Here is a 23,315-nt window from a genome sequence, read left to right on the forward strand (position 1 = left end):
CTTGACCACGACCCCGCCATGGTGTCGTTGGGTCAAAGTCAGGACTGGATGTCTGTCTCACTTCTGCTCTGTGCGCGACGGAGCTCGAGCTCTCACGCCAACTCAACCGTCAGTGACGTCTGCGTCACGTGTTCGTCTCTTCCCTCGGTACGTCGGTCGTATTTTCCTCCCCTCCACTGCCTGCTTTAACCAACACCAGCCACTCGAAATAAACAAGCGCAAAAACAGGGGGCTCCAGCAGTGTCACGTTTATCACCAGCCGATGGACAGAGGGGGCTTCATACACCTATAAGTTACCATCAGTTTGTGGCTCCACTGAGCCCGTATCATTGTAAACTTTTTTTATTAAACCCTGCGCTGCATACACTGAGCTGCGACAAAGCGAGGTGAGTGTGGTTTTATGATACACGTTTACACAAGTGTTTCACCTTTCCCAAACTTGTGAAAGCTATCGTGGAGCCTGTCTTACCTTTGCGGGCTGCCTGCCTGCCTGCCTGCCTGCGCTTTGGCTCAGCAGTGCTGGCCAGCTGCATGTCGCCTCCTGCTTAAAATGGCGACAGCCAACGGGGGGAGAGAGAGTAAATTTTTTTGGGGGGGCAGGGGGCTTGCCTTTTTCTGCCACTCTGAATTGGTTACAATGTTTAAAAGCTAAAATGCAGACGAGCCCATTAAGTTGGGGCTCACTCCGCCTAACTTGAGCGGAAGATGAACACGCATCATTTTCGGAAATGTTTGACGCCGCTGCGCTCAGGGACTCAACGATACGGTCCAACCAGCCACTCTGTGTCTGTGCTATTTCACAAAATACCGCTATTCGCTCACATTTATAGAAACATTGTTGTCATATTAGTAGAAATTAGACGTTGTCGGTTTATATTACGGTCTGACTGGTTAGATTCTCGCGTAAACAAAAAGCAGAATTGCCCTAATTTCTCGGTGTGTGCTATGAATGAAGAAGTTAGAAACCACTTTGACCTCCCATCGGTTACGACTAATAGTGTTTGTCAGTGATTTATCCAGTAGCTTAATTTTATTACATTTTTTGTCGGAAGCTGATAAAAATGTCTTCTGGTTTAGAATCAGGGCTTTAACTCACTTAACTCACTAACTGTAAGCAGAGTTCATGCTTTATTCCACGTTGCCTAACTTAACAGGCAGTTATGAGTTTGCAAGCTGTTGCCTTGGTTATTTATCATGTCAGTGTTGTCATGAGTGTGTGACTCCTGAGACCAGAGCAAAGCTTTCCCAGACAGCTAGTTTGTGTCTGATGTCCGTGCGAGTCCCAGGCATTGACAAGCAACTTTAATCCAGCTATATCACCTACCAGCACACCTTTTACTACTAGAGTTGACCCAAACAAATAAACAAAACAATCAAAAACAAAAAAACAAAAAAAACAGTTTGGCTATGTGGGAGCTGGGGTGTCATGGTAAATACAGAGGTGGGTAAACTGTAATTTACCCTCTTTGTTTCCCCTCATTTATTGATACTGTTGATCTGAGAATAGGTGATTAAACCTTGGTCTGACCCTCCCACTACACCCATGCGTGGGAGGGTTCATTAGATATAATGAATTGTCAAATATTGGATGCTGTACAAAAGTTTATTATTGTTGTAATTATTCTTGGATCTGCACCATTCATAAGCTGATGTATGTCTGTGGGATACTGAGTAGGTGGAGTCTGCACACCATGTTACTGGTCACTCGGCTGGTGTATGCATCAGGTACCACTCTTATTTCAAGTAGCGAAAGCAGTATGTTCACCTGATATACCTAACCCACATGGCTGATACAACCATTAACAAGTCAAAAGACAACCAATATTATTTCTGTTTTGTATAGGGCTGGGCAATATATCAAATATTGCAACATTTTTGCCCCAATACCTCAATCGGTTGATGTTGCCACAATTTGTTTATGTTGGACTATCGGAATAACTGTTGGTACTTTCACAAAATATTAACACAGTGAGATTTTTGAGAAATATGATGAGTGTTGTTTGATACGCATCATCTGTAACGACCGATCAAGACTTAAAAATGAAATCTCAGTATCAGCTCGAAATTGACATTTCTGCTGACATGACAGGCTGATAAGATAAAGTTTTATTTATGTGCATGTGACATGAGTATGACTGCGATGTGGATGTTTTCGTTCGCTGTGCGAAACAGATAGCAAAGTTGCTATTTGCAATGATTGCTCAGCGTCAGTCACACAAGGAGGAGCCAAATCAGATTCCTTCAACATTACAAATTTAATTATTAACTATTAATACTGATCATTGCAACGAATTTGTGAAGAACAAAGAACTTTACTATAATGCAACCTTTAAAACCAGATAAAGGCGACACTGCAATATAGGCTAACAGTATCCAAAATGTAAGATGATAGCAAGTCTCATATTACAATATCGATATAAGCCTAATATCGATGTATTGCCCAGCCCTAATTTTGCTGTGTCTTTGAGTTGCTGTTGTGATGCTTGAGCTCAATGGCTGTACATCTCAGTGAATAATCTCACTAACCCCCCCCCTACCTCAACACCACCTCCCACCCCTCTTTCTTCTTCTCCCTTTCTTTCCCTCAGTTTCAGGTTTGCAGCTGACACAGGTTGAGTTGCTTTGAATGAGAGGATTAATCACTTCAACACTTCCTGAAATTTGCAGCTTGCACTGTTGTTCATTTCTCATCTTGAGAATCTTTTTGTTTAGTTTCACATAAAAAGCATCAAATGATCTGCCGACTTTGTGTGTATGAGTACTTCAGTAATGACTTTTTCATCAGTGAGTTTCGCCTCCTCTCTGTTTTGACCTATGTTATGACAATTTACTTCCAGATATGACCACTAAAACAGAGTGAGCTGCTATTCCAGAGCCTTTTCACAGTCTTGGGGGGGAGAGCAGTGCTATCCACTCACACGTCCAGAGCGAGCGAGCAGGTTTGGGTCAGCAGCAGTAGCAGCCTCTTGCTCTGCTTGGCTGGTTAACAGCTTGTGATGTCAGCCATTTTAGGTTGGACAGCACAGAGCATGGTGCTCCGCCATTTTTCTCTCCCTCCCCTCTCTGCAACCCAGTTTTAACGCATGCATTGGCAGTGCTGGCCACAGCAATGCAGCCGTTTACAACCCACGCAGCCATCCGCTCCGTGACCTGAGAGCAGCCCAAATGGGACTCAGGAGCAGATGGAATGACAGTGTAGGAACACTGTCATTGAGGTTTTCTTAATGTTGCCAGTATTGTATGAGGATTGAAAAATGTTAGTGGAAAGAAGTTGAGATACACAAAATATGTAAGCGTTTAGAGTTGTGAGCCGTGTTTGTCAGCAGAGGTATGAGTGAGTGAAACCCTGGAGCTGATTGACAGGAGGAGGTTAGTTGGCGCTATGTCTGTTTAAGGTGGGAGTAGATTGTAACTGGCAAGGCGTTTGTGTTTTGGGACAGAAGAAAACATGGCTAAGGATTTCTGTTTTGGTACAGCGACTCATAAATGCTGAAGGGTTTGTGGTTTGGTGCAGAGATTTGTAGATGCTGAAGGGTTTGTGTTTTGGCGTAGAGACTCGAAGATGGCGAAAGGTTTGTATTAGGGTATCGAGAATCGGAGATGGCAGCAGTTTTCTGTATTAGTACAGAGACCTGCAGATAGCGAATGGTATAGACGCTCATAGATGGCGAAAGAATTATTTTAGTATAGAGACTTGTAGATGACAAAGAATTTCTGTTTTGCTTTAGATACTCGGAAGTGGCCACAGAGCTCTGTCTTGGTACAAAGAATTGAAGATGGCGAAGGATTTCTGTGTTGGTAGACACTTGTAGATGGTGAAGGGTTTGTGGGTTTTTTTGTGTACAGAATCTTAGATGGCAAAGGCTTTCTGTTTTGGTGCAGACTTGATAATTAGCTTGATTATTATGAGACAACGGGTGTCTGGGCACAAATATGTAAAAGGCCCAATCATCTCACTTACATTGGAGCAGGACACACAGACTGTGTTTTGCCTCTTTTTGTAGTTGTCTTGGATTTCTTTGTAGTCATACTGTGTTCTGTGGTAATTTAGTGTTTATGCATCATTTTTATTCATCTTGTGTGCCATCTTTGTGTCTCTGTGGCCATTTTGTGTTAGTTTTTTTGTGTCTCTTTGTGGTTGGTTTGCTTTTTTGTTTTTCATGGTGATTTTTCTTCCCATTGTGGTCATTATGTGTTGTTTTGTGTCTTTTTATTTTGTGTCACTGATCATTTTTTCGTTGCCTTGTGGTCTGTTTGTCTCTTTGTGGTTATCTTGTGTCTCTCTTTAGTTATTTTGCCTCTCTCTGTGGTCATTTTGCATCTCCTCATGGTTGTTATGTGTCACTTTGTAGTCAATTTGTGTCTCTTTAAAGGACATTTTGCAGGTGAAGCCCAGGGGGTCCCTGACTCTTCAGGCCCTTGGGCCTGTGCCTAGTAGATCCATTCATTAATCCATCCTTGAACACAGTTGGGTTTTGAGCGGGTTCTTGAACACTGTCTGAAAGAGGTTTTCGGCCCAGTCTGTGTATCCACGTTTGCGTTACCTACATTGGATACAGGGGACGTGTACGTCTCGGGCCACTGCAGGCAAAATTCTAGAGCTACAAAGAGCGAGAGACAGGGCAGTAGCCCAAGCAGATGTCTGGACAGGGACTCGGCCACTGAGTGAACAGGAAGAGATGGCACCAGCTTGGGCCAATAGTGTGCCTTGGTGACGGCGACCACACCTAGCTGGGAGACATCAACACCGCGTGAGGGAGGCACTGAAATAGGAGCAGGGCAGGGACTCTCCAAATACCACTCACAGGGGTGTGTGGAACAAACAAGCCTGGCTAGAGCCAGAGACTGGATGGCATAAGAGAAGTGTGTGTGCATGTAGGTCTGAGTAACTGTGTGTGCGCGTGTTTACCCACACGCATGTGCTTCAGAGAAATGAGCTGGTGGGAGAGAGGGGGGGGTAGGAGGTGGTTGCCATGGGGACAGTAACACACCAGTGGCGCTGCCGACCTGTCTCCCTGGGCCAAACTTGCTCTGAGAGGGAGGACAAGAAGGAACGGAGGGAGGGGAGGCAGAGGGTGCAGAGACGGTTGAGAGGGAGGGGGAGTGAGGGGGAAGAGACAGAGAAAGAGGGAGGAAAAAAGAGGAGAAATGGAGCAAACTGCTGCCTGTGTTGTACACCTATTCTCTGTCCTGGTAAAGAGAGCGTTTGTGTCACCCACTGATATTACACCTGTACTCTCAGCTAGGTGAGCAAGGGAGTAGTTAGCATGCAGCTATGCTATGCAGCCAAGCTGAAGGATTTCTAGTGTGTGTGTGAGCGCTATTATTGGCCTGCACTCAGAGGATATAGCCCAGGCCGAGACAAGAGTCAGGCCAGGGGATGAAAGGAGGTCATGCTGTGCGGAGCCATTGATGAGGCGAAGATAATATAGGTTATGAACCAGGAGGACAAAAACATTGTCTTTGAGTGTCACTGCTGGGAGATCTCTGACTCTCAGACACACACACAAAAATGGCAGCCTCACTACCTCAGTAAACAAGCCTCACACACACAGGCATGCAGGCAGCCACCCCCGCACGCCACATACACACACACACACACACACACACAAATGCGAGCACACATGCGCCGCCGCCCACCCCACCCCACCTCCCTTCTCTCCACTCTCACAGGAAACCCAGCACATGCAAATGCTGACACATATAACAGACAAACCATCACCCACCATCACCACATGGTCAGTGTGTGTGCAGCATTCAAATTAAAGTTACCGGCTGTACGACGTGTTCGTACCAGCAGTGAGTCAACAGAACTCTTGTGAGCATGGCGTCGCTGAGACATGAGCTCCCTCACTCTTAATAGCTCAGCTGGTACTGTGCTTTGTTTCAGTTCTCACCTGTGTGAGGCCTGTCGGTCTCTGCTGGTTACTCTTTGCGCTGGGGACCAACTTGTCTGCAGATGTGTTCACGCTATAGTTGTGTTTTTTTAATTTTATGCATGCCATGAATGTGTGATGTAAACTTTGTTGCTATTGTAGGTGCACAGAGACATTATTTGTACCTCTATATGTTCAACTAACAAAATTCTCTATATATATATCTGTATTCAAATAGAAGACCAGAAGTGGGTGTGATTTATACTGGTAGTCATGTTAAATCAGATGAATGTTGTATTTTGTAACCTAATGGGCAGCACAATTGTTGTACCTTCAAAGCATCAAGTTGAAATAATATTTGCATATAATACATTTTTTAAATATATATTCCACATACTTATTATGTACTTTTTTGTCTCTTTTTTGATTTTTAACTTATTTATGAACTGAACCCAACCACCACACCCCCTTTATCTGGAGAACACTTGGCAATACGGACCTAAAAAATAGTTTTAGAGATCAAAAGATTCTCTTTTGCGTTGGAAACTAACTATTAACTTTTTACAGTGTAGATATACAGTATATATATATATATATATATACATATATATATATATATATAAAAAGTATCCTTGAAGAGATTAATCTTAAAGTGACAGTTCACCCCAAAATCAATATTACATATTTTTCCTCTGTCTTGTATTTATCCATCTAGATAGTTTTGGTGTGAGTTGCTGAGTTTTGGAGATATCGGCCGTAGATTTTCTTTCTCTAATAGAATCTACTGGAACTACTGTCTCACTACTAGAAAGACAGTACTTCCTACATTAAATTATCTTGAGTAACCATGTCATGATTTTTAGAAAGAGATGAGCTTAATTCTTTACGGTTTTCTCTTTTTTTTGCACTCTGAGAACCACAGGCTGAGTGCCATTTAATACCATTTTATTGGATTTGGACTGAAAACAATCTAGATGGATAAATAGCACTACAGGCCAGAGGAAAAATATGTGTTTTTGATTTGGGGGCGAACTAAGCCTTTAAATTCCAATGATACTACGTTCATTGTTCTTGATGTGTCAATCTTACTGCACTTCAAAGTACTAGAATATTTTATGCGTGTTGAAGTAAGTACATTATACATTAAGTATAGTGAACATGATTACATTACATTTTTTGCATTCAGTTTTCCCAAAAAATGACAAGCAACTTCAGATAGAAGATATATCCACCGCATTATTCATGCTTTCAAGAATAATTCAGATTTGGGTGTATCCTCAGCAAAAAATCAAGATACCAGTACCAATACTAGTACTCTCAAAGTGATACGGATACCAATGGAGTATTTCATTCAATACCTTTTTTCTAAAATTTTTTGGATTGGCTGTGAGCAAAACAATATAAATTTACATTTTTTTTCTAGATCTTGGTACCAAAAGGATTGAAGGCAGGTATTGTTTGACTGGAGAAGTTTCAATAACACTTGGTACTGGGTTATTTAAATCGATGCCGTAACAGCTGTCGACTTTATACTTTGTGACACCTCATGTGTTCATCATTTATTTTAGTTTGAATAATCATTTTGCATGAGGGAATGAAATGCATGTGTGGGCACATAGACACTGAAGCAGCTGAACTTCAGGTTGTGTCCAGGCTGAAGAGCTCGGGTTGGAACATTCCAGGCTTTGCAGTGCAGTGAGGAGGAGGGAGGGAGGGAGGGAGGAGGGAGGGAAGGACTGTGTGATTGTAGTTTGGAGCAAGAAGGGGGCGTTGAAGAGCGGGGGTTTGCAGGGTGGGGAGGTGTTGGCTTGTTGGAGGGGGGTATCGGAGGAAAAATTCCTCACTGAAACACCTCAGTGCTTCCTCCACGACTGTTAACACCCCTCCTTCCCTTGCCTCCTCACCCCAAACTGGCTGCCCATCCCCCACCAGCCTCTCCCGTTCTCCTCTCCTCTCCTCTCCTCTCGCCTGCCCACCCACACCCAACAGAACCACGTGATGGATGGCTGAGGCTGCCCACCCATAAGCCTTTGTGTTGGTCATGTGACCAGCCTGCCTTGGCAGAGCGGTGCCCCCTGATGCAGAACTGAATGGCAGGGGAGTTGGAGGAGGGGGTACACAACAGCCCATGCGAAGGGCAGTTACTCTCTCTGGGGGGTGCACGGGGGAACAAGGGGCATCACGTTCCCTCCACTGTAGCGAACTTCATTTTGCCTGTTAACCCCTCACACTCTGAGCTTAAGAGAGGGGTAACCTTCTCTCAAAAGCAGGCAAAGATAACCAATTAAGTTTTCATCACATGCTTAATGAAGTATCTCAGTGATTATTTTTGGCTTTGACTTTAAAAATTCAGAAAAGTTACTAAGATAGATAAACTGCACACTAAGTTGCTAGAAGCTTTACATTGACTCAAACTGAAACCGGGGTTGTAGGCTTTTGAAAGCAGGAAAGCGAACTGTGTATACCTTCACTCAGATACTGTGTGAAAGGACATCTGTCACACCCCAGGCCTGTGAGGGTTAACTGGGCTTTGAGCTAATGTACCATGACCCTTCTGCTGCAAAGCAAGACTCTGTGTGTGAGTGTGTAGAAGAACCCAGGGTGTGTATGTGTGTGAGGAGAAAAGGAGCACTTGCCACTGAAAAAGTTACAGGCTATTTCATTGGAGAGGGCCTGGTTTATTATATGATCATGGATCACAGAGTAAGCTGCTCACCTGAATGAGCGTTGTCCATGGCGAGGTTATGATTACTCTGAAACTAGTCCCAGTCCCCAGGTCATCTGTTGATCTTTAGTCAAGACTCGATAGTCTAACAATGGCATAACCGTCCCCCCTAAAAAAAAGGTTTAAATGGACAAATCAAATCAAATTGTGACCTTAAAATCCAAAGTCAAATTGAACTTTGGATTTGTAGAATCATGACATCCATACTGTTTGTGATTGATGACAGATGGAGCAGTATTGTATGATACATTGTGTACATGAAGAAGACAGGAGAAAACAAAAGAGATAATTTAAAAAAAGAAATGTTCATAAAGTAAACACCCAATAAACTAAAATAAATAAATTGAAAAATAACATTTTAAAAAGGAAGGTAGTAGGCAATTAGATATGTATTTGCAGAAAGAAAGAAAACAGAAATTTGACAGGGCTCTGAACTGTATTAAGCAAGCATTGCTAATTCTGACATGGCATGTTCCAATACTGATACCAAGAAAATAAAATCCCTCTAATACTGCCCCCCAAAACTTGTATATTACATCACTTCTCCTGTCAGTGCCCCTGACCAAGGTGTTGGCTTGGAACTGGAGTTGTTCTCTGGGCTGTACAGTAGCTGCCCACTGCTCTTAATACTAGGATGGATTACATGCAGAGAATGAATTTGACTGTATAATTATACTCTCTACCTGTACCTTTTTAAAATGCTAGTATCAGCGAGTACATGAGTCATAGTTCGTATGGGTGCTTTAGTGTAGTGTTTTCAAGGTTTGAAAAGTGCTTGGATTTTGGATAAAGTGCTTGAAACTGCTTGAAATTACAATTACTTTCATAATGAAAAGCCACCTGACTGATTTTCAAAGAGGGAGTTGCCAGGGTGGCCTTAGCAAAATGGGGGGCGAAAGGAAGGACAGTGCTTTAAAAAATAAAATCAATTAAAATTTATATAATCATATCAATATTATTGTTATTATTTTAAAATATAATTTACAGACAAGTGATGGAATGTATTCAGAACTTTTTTTTCACATTTTCTGTAGGATTATCAGTGGGTTCTTAAAGAAACTATACTATGTGGGGGGCGTTGAAAGTTTGGGAATTGGTTTATAGCACATTAACATCTAATTTAATGTGATGAAGAAGGGAAATAATAATTTTGAATATATGTATGTAAATATGTAATTCACCACAGCTGTAGAGATTTGAAAAGCTTGAAAATGCACCTTGGAAATTCCTGAAAAGTGCTTGAATTTGACTTTGGAAAAGGCGTAGTAACCCCGATGAGCCTGTGTACCGATTTGATATCATGTCCTGCTCTGTCCCTTACACCATTTTTTTCCCAGGATGGCAAAGCCACATTCTATGGCATTGAGTCCTGTTGTATATTATGTATTTGTTCATGGTTTACAAAGGCGATCATATCACATCCATACAGAGTTAGTACAGCTGTTAAAAAAATCTTCTTTTTAACACACTGGTATTAGATTGGCATTCTATCGGCCAATAAAGAAAGTTCAGGTATCTGTATTGAGACAGAAATAATTTTATCAGACCAACTCTTTTCTTTTCATAGACAAGTGGGCAATTTGATTTTTCCTTTAGTATGGTTAGAAAAGGGATTCCATATTTTATAAGTGTTTGTGGAGCCCCTTAACAAGTATTTTATTTTTCCAATTTAAGAAAGTACAGCATGTCTTATGTCCAGTGAGGTAAGGTAGGTTGGTATGCATTTTTCCATTCAAGTAAAATTAAGCATCTGGTCAAAGTAAAGTAGCAACACAGCTACCGTCAGCGGAGGTCTGTGTGGCACCGACGATGGATATAAATGGGCGTCTGTCAATAGTGTTGTTCAGACATTCTGAGATTATAGTCTCAGACAAGTTGAGCATTTGCAGGGACTGCTGCTATTTTTGTGCATAAGATTATTTGGGCTGCTGACCAGAGAAGCTGCATTTGGTTTGGGTTTGTTAGTAATGAGTCTTTGCGTAGCTGGACTTTCAGAGGGTTTCAAGGTTTTTCTGTTGAACTTCTTTGAGCTGTTGAAGTTTTGTGAGCTTTTGCTGCTCTGTCCGTGAGGTGTCATGTCAGTGCAGAGTGATTGGGAGAGTAATTGCCCTAGAGCTGTCCTCCAATACTGCATCACTACAGAGGGAGAGAGCGGAGGAAGGAGGGAGGGAGGGGAAGACTCGTCCACAGGAAGCTTCGCCATTTTGTATGGAGACAAGACATCTAGAGGTGAAGATTCTTATGTGGGTTTGTGCATTTCTGTCTGTAGCGTTGGCTGAGAGCGCCATTTTTTTTTTTCTTCCTGAGGAACATCTGTTGAACCGCCCACTTGCACAATTGTCAAGTAACCCATATCTTTAGCAACACATTTACAAGTGAATGTATCTCTCTTTATAAAGGTGTTCAGGGAAGCTACAGAGGCTCTGGATTAAAAAAGAAAAATACAGAATGTGCTCCCTCTCGTGCTGTGGGGGTGTGTCTGAACGAGGGGAAGTGAGACAGAGTTGTGTGGGGGAGGGGAATGAAGGGGGTAGGACAGGAGCTCTCCCAAAAAGCCTTCAGTGAAGAAGCAGACAGCTTGTTTGAATGCCCTCACAAAAAGAGATAGCCTTGAGTTTCATAGGGTGTTGAAGAGAAGACTTGATTTTTTTTTTTTGTTTGATGGGAGTTTTTAAAGGATTCAGCTGAATCTTTCCACAAGACCCTATTACTGCCCATGCCGTCGATATTTTACCTGGAAATGTCCAGGCATGCATGATTTTTGTCCAGCTGAGAGGAAAATGGCTTGTACTGAGTAGCGTAAGATATGCCATCTTATTTATTCTCCTGTCTTCCCTCATTTGTACTTAAAATTTAACATTTTATGCCACTAACCAAACCTATCCAACAAACTACAGGTGTACAGTATTGTATGATTAATGATGCCTTGAACTAAAATATGTTCTTCTCTTCTATTTCCAGGTTTTCCCTTAAAATTGCAGCAGGAGCTAGAAGTGGGCCTATAGACATGTCCCACTGTCTTCCTTCCCCCATGCCTGGTCTATAGTCAATCACCCATATTCCCACTTACACCCCACTCTCAGCCATTTGACCAACCCTCCCCACCCTGTGGTCACACCATGGCCAGCAAGAGGAAGTCTACGACTCCTTGTATGATCCCCAGCAAGATCGTACGCCCAGCAGAGGAGGTTGAGCCAGACTCTCCTGTTCTTCTCCGGCAATCCAGGATTTCTGGAGGGGGCCAACATAGCCCCCTCGACCCGGGAGAGTCTTCCAAACCAGAGGCGGGGGACGCTATCAAAGACGGTGCTGGCACTTACACCTGTAAGCCTTGTAACTTTGAAACCCACGACCTTAACTTGTTCTTGGATCATGTGTACTCTGGGCACCCAGACTTCCGTGCGGACCCCAGCTTCTTTTGCGTGAGCTGCGGAGTTTCAGCGCCCAAGTTTGAAGGGCTGGCCCTACATAACGCCAGGGTTCATCCCAGCACGTTGAACACAACTCTGCAGCTGAGGAAGAGGGACAGGAGGGTAGTGGTGGAGCAGAATCTGGGGCCTGGGGCAGAGATAGGGAAGGAGAGCGAGATTTCCATCACCAAAACCCCAATTATGAGGATGCTGAAGGGCAAATCGGAGCCTAAACGGATAGTGGTGTCTCATCCAGTCTCTGATGAGCCTTCTTCAGACCCTCACTCTATCTCTGGCTCCAGAGAGACTGAGAGAAAAGACACTGCTGCAGTGACAGTCACTCATGTTCCCACAATCGTCCACAATGGAACGACCAAGGTCACTCTGCCCTCAGCAATCCAGATAGTCAACGGCTCTGGCACATTACCGATGCTGAAGACGCCCATCACACAGGTAGTTCTGTCTGTCTCTTAAGCCGTGACTCCATGAATTTTTAGTCACAGGAACAACTTTTCATGAACAAAATGTTACCTTTAGCCTGTTGTTGTCTGTTTTTTCACCGTGGTTTAGAGACCTGCAAAGTTTACGCAAATTAGTTAGCTGACATGGATTTTGCACAATGATGAATTCTTTCTTCTATAACTCCATGTCGAAATGTTCAGCACTGCAGCCCCAAAGGTCCTGTACTTTTGTAAAGTAACATTCCCCAAGCAGGGATTTTTAGGAGGTAAAATAATGTCTCTGCACAAGTTTCTCCAAAGGTTCCTGGTCTCAGGGGAAATTTCTTGCTGTGTGTGTAAATGCGGCTATGGAGTAACAGAAGACAGCTAATGACAGATGGACCGACAATGAAGCTCTCGTATAGTATATAGTAAATATCGTGTAAAAACAACTGTTTCTTTTTCCATCAATAGACTAGGTTTTTAGGTTGTTTTGGAAATGCAGACAACAATGGGCTGAAGTGTTTTTGTTCCTTAAAAAGTAGTTAGTGGGACTAAAAGTTCCAGGAACTTTGGGTGGACATGCAGCTTTAGTTTGGCTGGAAACATCTGGTTTGATTTAACTTAGATTAGCTTTTTCAGATTATTTTATACAGATTCTTTTCAATCTCTTCTTACAGGTGGTCTCAGTGGTTCAGAACCGAAGTCAACATCAATCTGCACCAATCACAGCCTCCTCAAATATTTCCTCCACTTCCACCTCTTCCTCTAAAAATCTCCCCAAGGTAATGTTTAGCTTAATTGTTTGTGTCCCAGTTTTGTGAAATAAATTGGACATCAAACAAGAAGTATGCAACCAGTAGAGTGCAGCTCTCTGCAAGGCATCAGATGGTGAAGCACCTACAGCAATGCCACCACAGCTGCCAGATGCAACGAGTAGAGATTTACAAAGTTTTTAATCAACTTCAAGATTTAAACATTATTAATGTAGAACATTACAAGCAACCAGGAAGCTTTTCAATTTAAATTTTCAATTGAATATCAAAGTGATGACACCCCTATAATCAAGCAAGTTACAGTTGAAGGACGTTTAGTCATCTTGTACTGTGCCTAACTTTACTGGATCATAACACATAGGGTATAGCATTAATCTGCAGATGCTCTGGTTTTAGATGAAACGAAACTTTTCTATGGATGTCAGTCTTTGAGCCACGACAAAAGCCAAAATATGGCCTGCAACGGACTACGTTTGCCTTGTTTGTAGCCTAGCAGTTGCTGATGACTTGCTCTCCAGATTGAAAGGACTGAGGAGTCAACAGTCAGTATAATCAGAGCTGTCCATAAAATAGGTTTTTGAACATTTTACAAAAATAGTGACTGTGCAACCACGAGATGCCCTTGAGCATACAGACATAAATTTGCAATGAGAAGTGCAATGTAAAATGTGAAGCTGATGGGTCCAGTGGTACAAAGGATTAGCTATGGACAAGCTCCAGCTTGGTCACTCACAAATGAACAAACACACCCTATTACTCATGCCTGAAAGAGATAATATTAGATTTGATTTGATTTCAAGCATGTTAAAAAAAAAAAAAGATGAAATATGCAAGTAAGAAAAAAAACACAAAGAACAAGAGCAACAAATGAACTCCTTCATTTATCATATCTTATCAAGTACTAACCCCTTTTTATATTTCATCAATATATTTGATGAAATACTTGAGTAATCCAGCTTTTGCAATAAACTTTACATTCTTCCCTCCAGGTGATGATTCCTCTGAGCAGCATCCCCACCTACAGTGCCTCCATGGACTCCTCTTCCTTCTTGAAGACCTCCTTCAGTAAGTTCCCGTACCCCACAAAGGCTGAGCTCTGCTACCTGACCGTGGTCACAAAGTTCCCCGAAGAGCAGATCAAGATCTGGTTCACGGCCCAGAGACTCAAACAGGGCATCAGCTGGTCTCCTGAGGAGATTGAGGAAGCCAGGAGGAAGATGTTCAACACCATCATCCAGACCGCACCCTCCAGCTCGCAGAACCAGACCCAGAGTCACCGTAGCCCAGCCCAGCACACCATCACAGTCTTGCCTGCCTCACTGGGGGCTACAGGGATCCCTCACATCCTGCAGGGCTCTCTTGTCAGCCAAGGAGGGGTCATAGTCACGCAGCCTGTGGTGGCGAACGGTATCCAGGTTAGCAGTGCTCCTGTGGCCCTGGCCGTCACACCAAAGCCTCAGGCAGCAGCCCGGCCCATGATGCAGGCCCGACCTGCTGCAGCCCTGGTGGCAGATAAAGGCATTAGCATGGTGGTGGGGACGGTGGGCAGCAGCAACACAGGGAGCAACATTGTTAGTAGTAATAGTAGTCGGAGTGGAGGAGGGGGTACGAGCAGTATTATTACTAGCAGTCAAGCCAGTGTCATCAACCTCAGTTTGGGAGGCAGTAATCATAGTAATGCTAAGGTGAGCAATGGTAAACACAGCAGTGACAGTGACAAAAGCAATAGTACCAGCCATCTAAATGCTAAGAACACTGATATCAGCAAAGCCAACAACACCAGCATCGTGCAGAGTGACAACAAACTGACCACAGACAGCAAAAATGCCACAGACAGCAAATCGTATATAAGCAAAACAGGCAGCGATGGACAGAAGAGCAAAGATTCTAACAGTAGCAACAAAAACAACACAACCAGCACAAGCACAGATGATGTCGACCCCACCACCAGTGACTCTCCACCCATCAAAATGGAGGAGGCATCGTCACCGGCCTCAAAGTCTTCTTCGCCCTCTCCTGCACCTTCTTCAGGCAGCTCTCGGACGCCTGTCAACGCCTTCCTGGACCCGAGCTTCTACAAGGGGAAGAAGTCTCAGGAGCAGCTCCAAGCTTTGAAGGACAGCTTTCAGGTGAGCCAGTTCCCCGACCAGGAGGAGGTGGTCCGCCTCATCGGTCTGACTGGGCTCACAGTAAGAGAGGTCCGCAAGTGGTTCAGCGACCGGCGCTACCACTTTCGCAACCTCAAAGGTACACGCTCCAGCAGCACAGGTGGACAGAGTAAGTCCAGCACCGCAGCAGGAGGAGGGAGCGGGTCGAGTACGCCGGGGAGCAGCACCACTGGCAGTGCCAACCCTATTGATCTGTCTGACAGTAGCAGCAGCTCTGGTGCCAAAACGCCTCAGCACAGCTCCGCACCCCTGAGCCCGACGGCATCACAGACTCCCACCTCTCCCACCACACCTTCCCGCCGACTCCCCAGAGCCCCTTCTCCTGATTTCACAGCCATCCGCTACAAAGAGAGAGAACCTCATCAGGTGAGACTCATGATGTGTAATAAACTATGGACATAACTGACTGAACTGAACTAAACTGAACAGCTCCATACACAGACACAACAAACAGCACAGACAAAAATAAAAATAAAATAAACAATAAATAAAAAGTTTGCAACAATGAATACAACAATAAAACAATAAAATGTTAACTGGATCAATAAAGTATTTCTAATTTCTAATTAAAACTTATAAACTAAGGCTCCAAATTAAAAAGATTAAAAGATTAAAAAGAGGTCTTTAATTTCCTTTCAAAAATTCCAAAGTCCACATTTTAGGAGCATAAAAACTAGGCCCAATATGAGGGAGTAAAAAGATTTTTAATAATTTTAAATAATTATAAATTAAAGAACACATATAAAACAAAATAAATATTACACAAAATACTGTCTATAAAACTAAAAATCAAATTAAGTAAAAACAATCTGTTCTGTTATTGGGGGTGTACAGGATAATGTTAACACTGATTCCATCTGTCTCCGGTCAAACAGCATTTGAACATTGTTCCAAATTAATTTGTAATTAGTTTGAAAGAAAGACTGAAGTAAAAGATATAGAAAAGTAATTGCCGTAACGTTGTCACTGAGCTCCATGCTGCTTTCTGCTGTTTGCTAACCATGCTTTCCACCATGTTTGTGATGTTGACTGTGGCAAAGGAGTCAATCTCTCATATTTAGCAGGTTTACCAAAATTTAATTTTAATTTTGGTGCAAATTGGAAAACAAAGGTATTAAAATAGTGGGAAAAAAATCCAATGTCATCTTCGAATGACTTTTGTTGTCTGACCAACAATCCAAAACCCAAAAGATATGTAGTTTACAATCATATAAGACAGTGAAAAGCAGCAAATCCACACACTGGAGAAACTGATAATTGATTATTTAGGTAAACAAATAAGTGAAAATCAAAATTGTTGCTTATTAAAATTTCTTTTTGAATGACCAGTTAATTAATCAAATAATCTATTCAGTTCTTCTGAGTTCTTCGAGGTTTTTTACCTTGTCTGTTCCTGTGTTGTGTTCAGCTGAAGGCTCTGGAGGCCAGTTTTGCTCTGGATTCTGACCCATCAGGAGAGGAAGTGGACCGACTGCGATCTGAGACCAAGATGACCAGAAGGGAGATCCACGGCTGGTTCGCTGACAGGAGGAAGAGGATGGCAGCTGAGAAGAAGAAAGAGGAGGCGGAGCGAGCATTGCGAGAGGAGGAGGTGGAGGAACTGGAGGTCGATGGGGAGGAGAAACAGAGAGAGGACGGTTCAGGAGAACTGAAAGTCAACCCGATTAAAATAAACCTGAAGATGCTGAAGGTAACGGAGGCCAACGGCAAAGCAGAGGCTGAAGGGTTGGACGGCCCAGCTTTACCGCATCAATCCAGCAGCACACCTACATCCTCACCAGCCCCAACCCCATCCTCCACCCCCAAACCATCCCAGTCCACCACCCCGACACCCAAACCATCCCACTCCCCGAAACCCACAACCATCCGAGGGAAAAAGACAGTGGAGCAGCTGCAAATGCTCAAGCAGGTCTACGCCCGTACGCAGTGGCCCAGCGCTACACAGTACGATGAACTGATCTCAGCTACTGGACTGCCCAGACCGGAGGTGGTGCGCTGGTTTGGAGACTGCCGTTACATGCAGAAGAACAGCCAGCTGAAGTGGCTGGAGGCGTACCAGAACGAGGCTCTGGAAGAGGACCTCCAGAAGGGGAAAAGCCAGATCCTGCAAGCCCACTTCGAACACCATGGCAGGCTGGAGGAGTCACAGGTATTTACAACAACAAGTGATGTTTACATGTTTTTTTAAGATGTCTCTGAAGATTCTCAGTCATCCAGGTCATGGTATTCATAGCAAGGGTTGTCGTAGGCAACTGGACTGCAGCTGGACTGGACTCCATCATAAAGTCCAGTTGCCTATGACAACCCTTGCTATGAATGTTTTTTATATCAGTTTAATGAGTCTGAACAACTGAAATCTGACTGAGTCTTAACACTTAGTTAGGTCACTTTAACCTTAATCTTTTTGTTTTGGTGGTGGTGGTGGGGTGTTATTGATGGTTATTGATTATTCGTAATCACAGAGACCGATTATAAATATAAATTTTCAGTAGAAAATTAAAAAACTCTAAAAAAAAAACTACACGAAACTTTGTGTAAATGCTCTTCAGCATATGTTTAATATTTAAAAGCTGCAAAAGAGAACTTTTCAACATTACATTTTTAAAAACTGCAGGGAGGAGTGAAAGGAGAGCTCTGTAATATATTTGCTGTAATAAATTGTAAAATGACCATGATATGTAATTAGAGATGAAGTAAAGAAGTTGAAATCTCTCTGACAGCAACACTGCAGCCTTTGTGAAATTTCTATTCTGGCCTGTAACGTGTGTTATTGATTGCCTGTTTCATGTTAATTAGAGTTTAAATTAATGCAGACTGTTGCTATTTAACAATCTATACAAAAAAGTACACTTATTCTTGCATTCTTGCATTCTTACATCAAAATCCAATTATTTCCTTTCTATAAAACAAAATATGACCTGTGCTTACATCGGTATAAACCCATTTAAACCAATAATATCATGACATCCACTCATCAATCAGTCTTCAACTTTTAGCATCATAGAACTAAGGTTCCTTGGGTAGATAACTGTATGTCAGGTTTATGGTACGCCCACTTTTAAACGTTCAGATCAAATTCCTTCTGGCTTTATGTCCTGTCTATCTACACTGTTTCGCTGAGAAGCTAGAAACTCTTAAAATGCTGTTTCATCTGGAGTCTGAAGAACAATATTAAGTCCACTTTGTGCTGGACTCAAGCTCCATACACCTTTGTATATTTCCCTCATGGTAATTGCTTAGAGAGGATTGTGCGTTGGATCAGAAATGACTTAACGACGCCGGGTCTGTGTGAGCGTTCATCAGATTTTCAAAAGCATTTGTGTCAGCTACATAACATCAAAGGTTTTTCATTAAACTCAGGACTCAAAGTGCCTCGGATTTTCCGCTTTGCGTTTGTCGTGGCTCTTCCCTGAAAAGAGCTCTGTTGTTTGCGGAGTGTGACTTTTATAAAAACACTCTCACCTTTTGTTTATAAAGCAAAGATTTGCACTCTCACTTGAGTAAAAATATCTATTTGACCTTCTGATACGCTGCCTGAGGAGGCACTGAGCTGAAAATGTGTGTTTTCTTACAGCTACTCTTATGTTCATGTTGGGCTCTGTGTGGCACTTTAGTTGATTTGTGTGCATCAAAAGACAGAAAAATATCCATATATTTCATCTAAGGAGCTCACAGTTGTCTTTGTATTTTCTCACTGGGCCATATTTGAAGTCCATTTTCCTTCCACTGTGTTTGGCATGAGTACCTGTGCAAGACAAGATGAAGTTAATTGATCGGATGCCAGGAAGTTAATGTGTCACAACAAAAAAAACAGATGTGTGAAAGTAAACAGAAGAGTAGAGAAGAGGAGCTAAATACTCCATGTCCATTAACAAAGTTGATAGGAGATTACTTTCTTTTAACTCACTGTGAACAGATTATCTATCGTTATATAGATAAATTATTGTCTGCCTACTCCTCTGAGATGGAGGTCAAGCTGTGAAAAATGTGTTTAATTGTTATCTATATTTTTATTGCCAAGTGACACAAAGAGCTGAGTGTTATAATCTCCCTGTGTGTGTGTTTGATGGTGTTTTTACCTTATGAGTATCAACATTGGTGTCCTTTGTGTTTCTTTGGCTGCCTTCAGTTTTGGATGATTAGATCATTACTACACTTTTTAAAAAAATGCATATGTGCATTATTTGCTCTGTATTATCTGAACTCATTTATTATACTATTGCGCTGGACATCGATCTTTAGAAATAAATAAATAAAATTATATAGAAAGGTGTCCCTTCCATTCTATTATTATTATCTTAACAGTGTTTACACCTTTACTTTAAAAAAATTGAATTCACAAGAAAGAAAGTTAACTACTGAGTCTGTTTTCTGACTTAATGACTCTTCCCTAATTTCGCTATTGTTACAAAGTGTTTCAGGCATTTACCAATATCCTGTAATTGTCACTTGTGGTCACAACAGCTGCCCTACAGCAAAGGTTACATAGACACGCTTTCACACTGTACTGAGTAGTTTGATGTGTTCACATCATTCTTAATGTTGACAATCAAATTCCAAATTAACATTTGAATGCTTTGCAGCTTTTCTATTTTTTGCATGTCTATTTATTCAGTTTGAACCTGGTATTTCTGCACAATTGCAGGTAAAGATTAGGCTACGTTCATATTTTTAGTTTCATACCATTTCCAGTGAGGATGTCATGCAAACAATTCCCATAACTCCAAAGCTTTGTCCAAATTCGCTAAATGCTTTTAAAGTATATTCTATTTTTTTTGGCATTTAGCCTTTCAAAAACATTTCTATTGCTCGAAAAGACTGTTTGCTCTTCCGCTTGCCGCTCACAAAGGGAGGCACACACTTGTATTGACAGGCCAGTTTAGCAGCATCATAAATTCCATTTATGTTTAGGAAACTGCTGAGTTATATTCATTAAAGAAGGTTGATTTGATTAAAAGACTAATTCATTTAATCTGATGAATAACTTCATTTGAAAACCGCAATAGAAGCTTGGTACAGCCCTACTGTGCTTGTTTTAATGTCTGCCCTTTAACATAAAGCTAACAGATTACTTTTGTGCACAGTTACAGGAGCTGGCTGATGGCAGTGGTTTAACAACAGACTTGGTGCGACATTGGTTCTCCACGAAGGCCTCTTTGCCACGGGTGGAACAAACTTCTGCAGCTCATGCGGCAGGACCAAGACCAGTTACACTGGGTGCAACAGCTGAGCCACGAACAACGGGATCCTCCCCTCTGGAGCCGCAGCCAGGAGGAGGGACGGAGGAGAAAATGGAGCAGTCGGTGTGTGGTGTCGCAACGGAGGCAGAGGAGGAGGCCAACACCGACAAGACTGTGAATCCTACTAAAGGTAGTCTTAATGACTGGAGCAGTCCAGTGTAACAGTGTATAAACTGACAAAGACTGCAACTACCAATTGTTTTAAACATTGATAAATCTGCCGATGATTTTCTCAACCAAAGGACCAAGTCAAAGAACTGTCCATCAATTAATATATTAAATGTTAAAAATATGTGGGAAAAAATGTCATTGTGTATTCAACGCACAGAAGAGTCGCACTGCAGCGCGTCTGGTGAAATCACAAGCGTTGTGTTGAATGTCTGAGATCAGCTCTGCTGGCTGTTGCACAGCTGTAACATGACCCAGTGGAATCAAGCTGTTAGTTGCATCCCTTGTCTTCAATATGCATGTTTTATCCAACTGAAGAGTCTCAGAATATTCAATTTACTGTCATATGTTGTGTAAAAAAAAAATCATCACATTTGAGAAGCTGGAACCAGAACATGTTAGTTTGACTGAAATCAATCAGAATCAGAATAATCTGCAACTATCAATCAGAATAGTTGCAGATGAATGTATTAAATACTGATTGTTACAGCTCTAAACCACACATTTGAGGTGCAATGATTAGTCACTTGACTGAATGAAAATTATTTGCCAACTATTTTGATACTCAACTAATCATTTCTGTCAATTTTCAAGCAAAAATGTCGAAGATTTGCTGGTTCCAACTTCTTAAATGTGAGAATTTGCTGCCTTTCTTTATTTATGACAGTTAATGAAGAGTCTTTGGATTTTGGACTGTTGGTTGGACAAAAGAAGCAATTTGAAGACGTCACATTGGGCTCTGGGAAATTATGATGAGCATTTTCCACATTTTTTGACTTTTTATTGACTAAATAATTAAATGGGGAAAATAATCAGCAAATTAACTGATAACGAAACTAATCGTTTGTTGAGGCCCTACCCGTTATAAAATATAGTGAAATAAAATATGGGTAACTATTTAGGCTCTATTATGAGTTGTTCAGTTTTAATTAGGTGATGATTGTGAGAAGAAAATCTGGTTGTTAAACGGTGATAAATCAAGATGAATCACAACGTGTGTAATTGTCTCTCAGGTCAAACATGTAAATACACGATGATAATCATGAGGAACAAGGCATGTTGTGACAGGAAAACAAATAAATGTGATACCAGTTCACTTGTGCGCAGCCATGAGGAAAATTTATAGTTCTCTTAATTTCTTTTTCCTATTTACCACAGGAAGAGACTGAAGTGGCCTTTTGAGGGTGGAGCTGACGACGCAGGTGGTCTTTGAGAAAAAGATGGCAGATGCGGCCGTAACAGGATCACTGGATGGAAACGGACCTTGAAACCATCCTCGCCCATCTCTCCCCCTCTCCTACTCTCACACACCCCGAGAGGAGAGCATGACCTCCCCCATGACATGAGATGGACGCTATAAAGCCACTAACCCCCACCCCTCCCTCCCTCCCTCCCTCCCTCATCTCCATCCATCCACCCACTCCCTGCCCTCCTTCTCCCGTCAGCCATTTTCCCTTCAGAAGGAAGTTCCAGTAGAGACTGAAGGAGTGGACGTGGTGGAGGGGAGGGGCAGCGTTTTTCTGCCGTGTTTGTTCCGCCTGCCTGCTGTGATGGGAGAAAGGAAGGGAAAAAAAAATAGGATAGACTTGGAGGAAGGGAAAAAAAAAAGGGAGAAGTGCGGTGAAGATTGAGACCTCAGCAGATGTTGATCGGGGGTGGGGGGCTGGATTTGGACAGTTATCAGCCAAACCAACCTTCAGATGAGGATCGGCAGACTGTTGAGAAACTGTTCATAGTTTGTTTTGGGGTACGAAAAACTGCACAGCTCTTTGCTACAGGGTGCTTGCCTAAGGCCTTAAAGTAACTGAAATGACCCCTTTTCTTTCCACAGTGTCATCTTCATGCTTACTTTTTCCACCAGCTTGCACTCAAACACTTTGACTTCATGCTTGCAGCTTACGTTAAACGTACTAAGCTAGGTTGTTCAGAGCGTCTTATGTGACACACAGCACTGATGTTCATTTTCTCATCTCTTTGTTCTCTCGTTTCATTTCCTACCTGTACATAATGTTTGGTTAAATTGCTCAGTTCTGTCATCCAAAGAAAGGCAAGCACCCTGTTGTTGTTTGAACAAAAAAGCGACACAATATAGTAGACTATATGGAATCTGGTTTGTGTTGTAGCATCAAGTGCTTCTTTACGTCACTGACGTGTACGTACATTTGTTTTTATGGAACTTTCCTATGAAATACATTTGACTGTAAAAGAACTGTGAACTTTTACCAGAGTTCCATACTTAGGCTTGATGTATAATTTTTACAGATGGTATTTGCAGAATAAACAGAATGTAATAAATTTGTGGCTTCGAGTGTCATTTTCTCACAGTAGTACAGTCATGGTGGTGGTGATAGAAGTTATCGCTTCTGCTTGCCACGATCAAAAATGCATCAAAAAGCCTCTTATTTTGGGCTGTAGATTATGATTTTGATCATTATGATCAAAAACCTCGTTTACATGTGATTGTTCACAGGCCAGTCTTTCCCGGTTCAATATGGCGGGAACATTGACATGT

The 23,315-nt window shown here is 42.2% G+C and overlaps 1 protein-coding gene across 4 annotated transcripts; it reads left to right on the plus strand.

Moving 5' to 3' along the window:
• zhx3b (zinc fingers and homeoboxes 3b) lies at positions 1–23,098 on the plus strand. 4 transcript variants are annotated; one of them, XM_084720952.1, is made up of 7 exons: positions 1–147; positions 11,563–12,464; positions 13,132–13,236; positions 14,217–15,761; positions 16,804–17,544; positions 20,480–20,765; positions 21,962–23,098. In XM_084720952.1, the coding sequence occupies exons 2-7, from the start codon at positions 11,721–11,723 to the stop codon at positions 21,970–21,972; spliced, it is 3,432 nt and encodes a 1,143-aa protein (XP_084577078.1). In that variant the 5' UTR covers positions 1–147; positions 11,563–11,720; the 3' UTR covers positions 21,973–23,098. The 4 variants fall into 4 exon arrangements, with proteins under 4 accessions (XP_084577078.1, XP_084577075.1, XP_084577079.1 ...); XM_084720949.1 differs by lacking the exon at positions 1–147 and adding an exon at positions 154–386; XM_084720950.1 differs by lacking the exon at positions 1–147 and adding an exon at positions 11,164–11,400.
• The last annotated feature ends 217 nt before the right edge of the window (positions 23,099–23,315 follow it).

Source organism: Lutjanus erythropterus, chromosome 6, assembly GCF_056507025.1.
Source record: "Lutjanus erythropterus isolate fLutEry1 chromosome 6, fLutEry1.hap2, whole genome shotgun sequence".
Lineage (NCBI taxonomy): Eukaryota > Metazoa > Chordata > Actinopteri > Lutjaniformes > Lutjanidae > Lutjanus > Lutjanus erythropterus.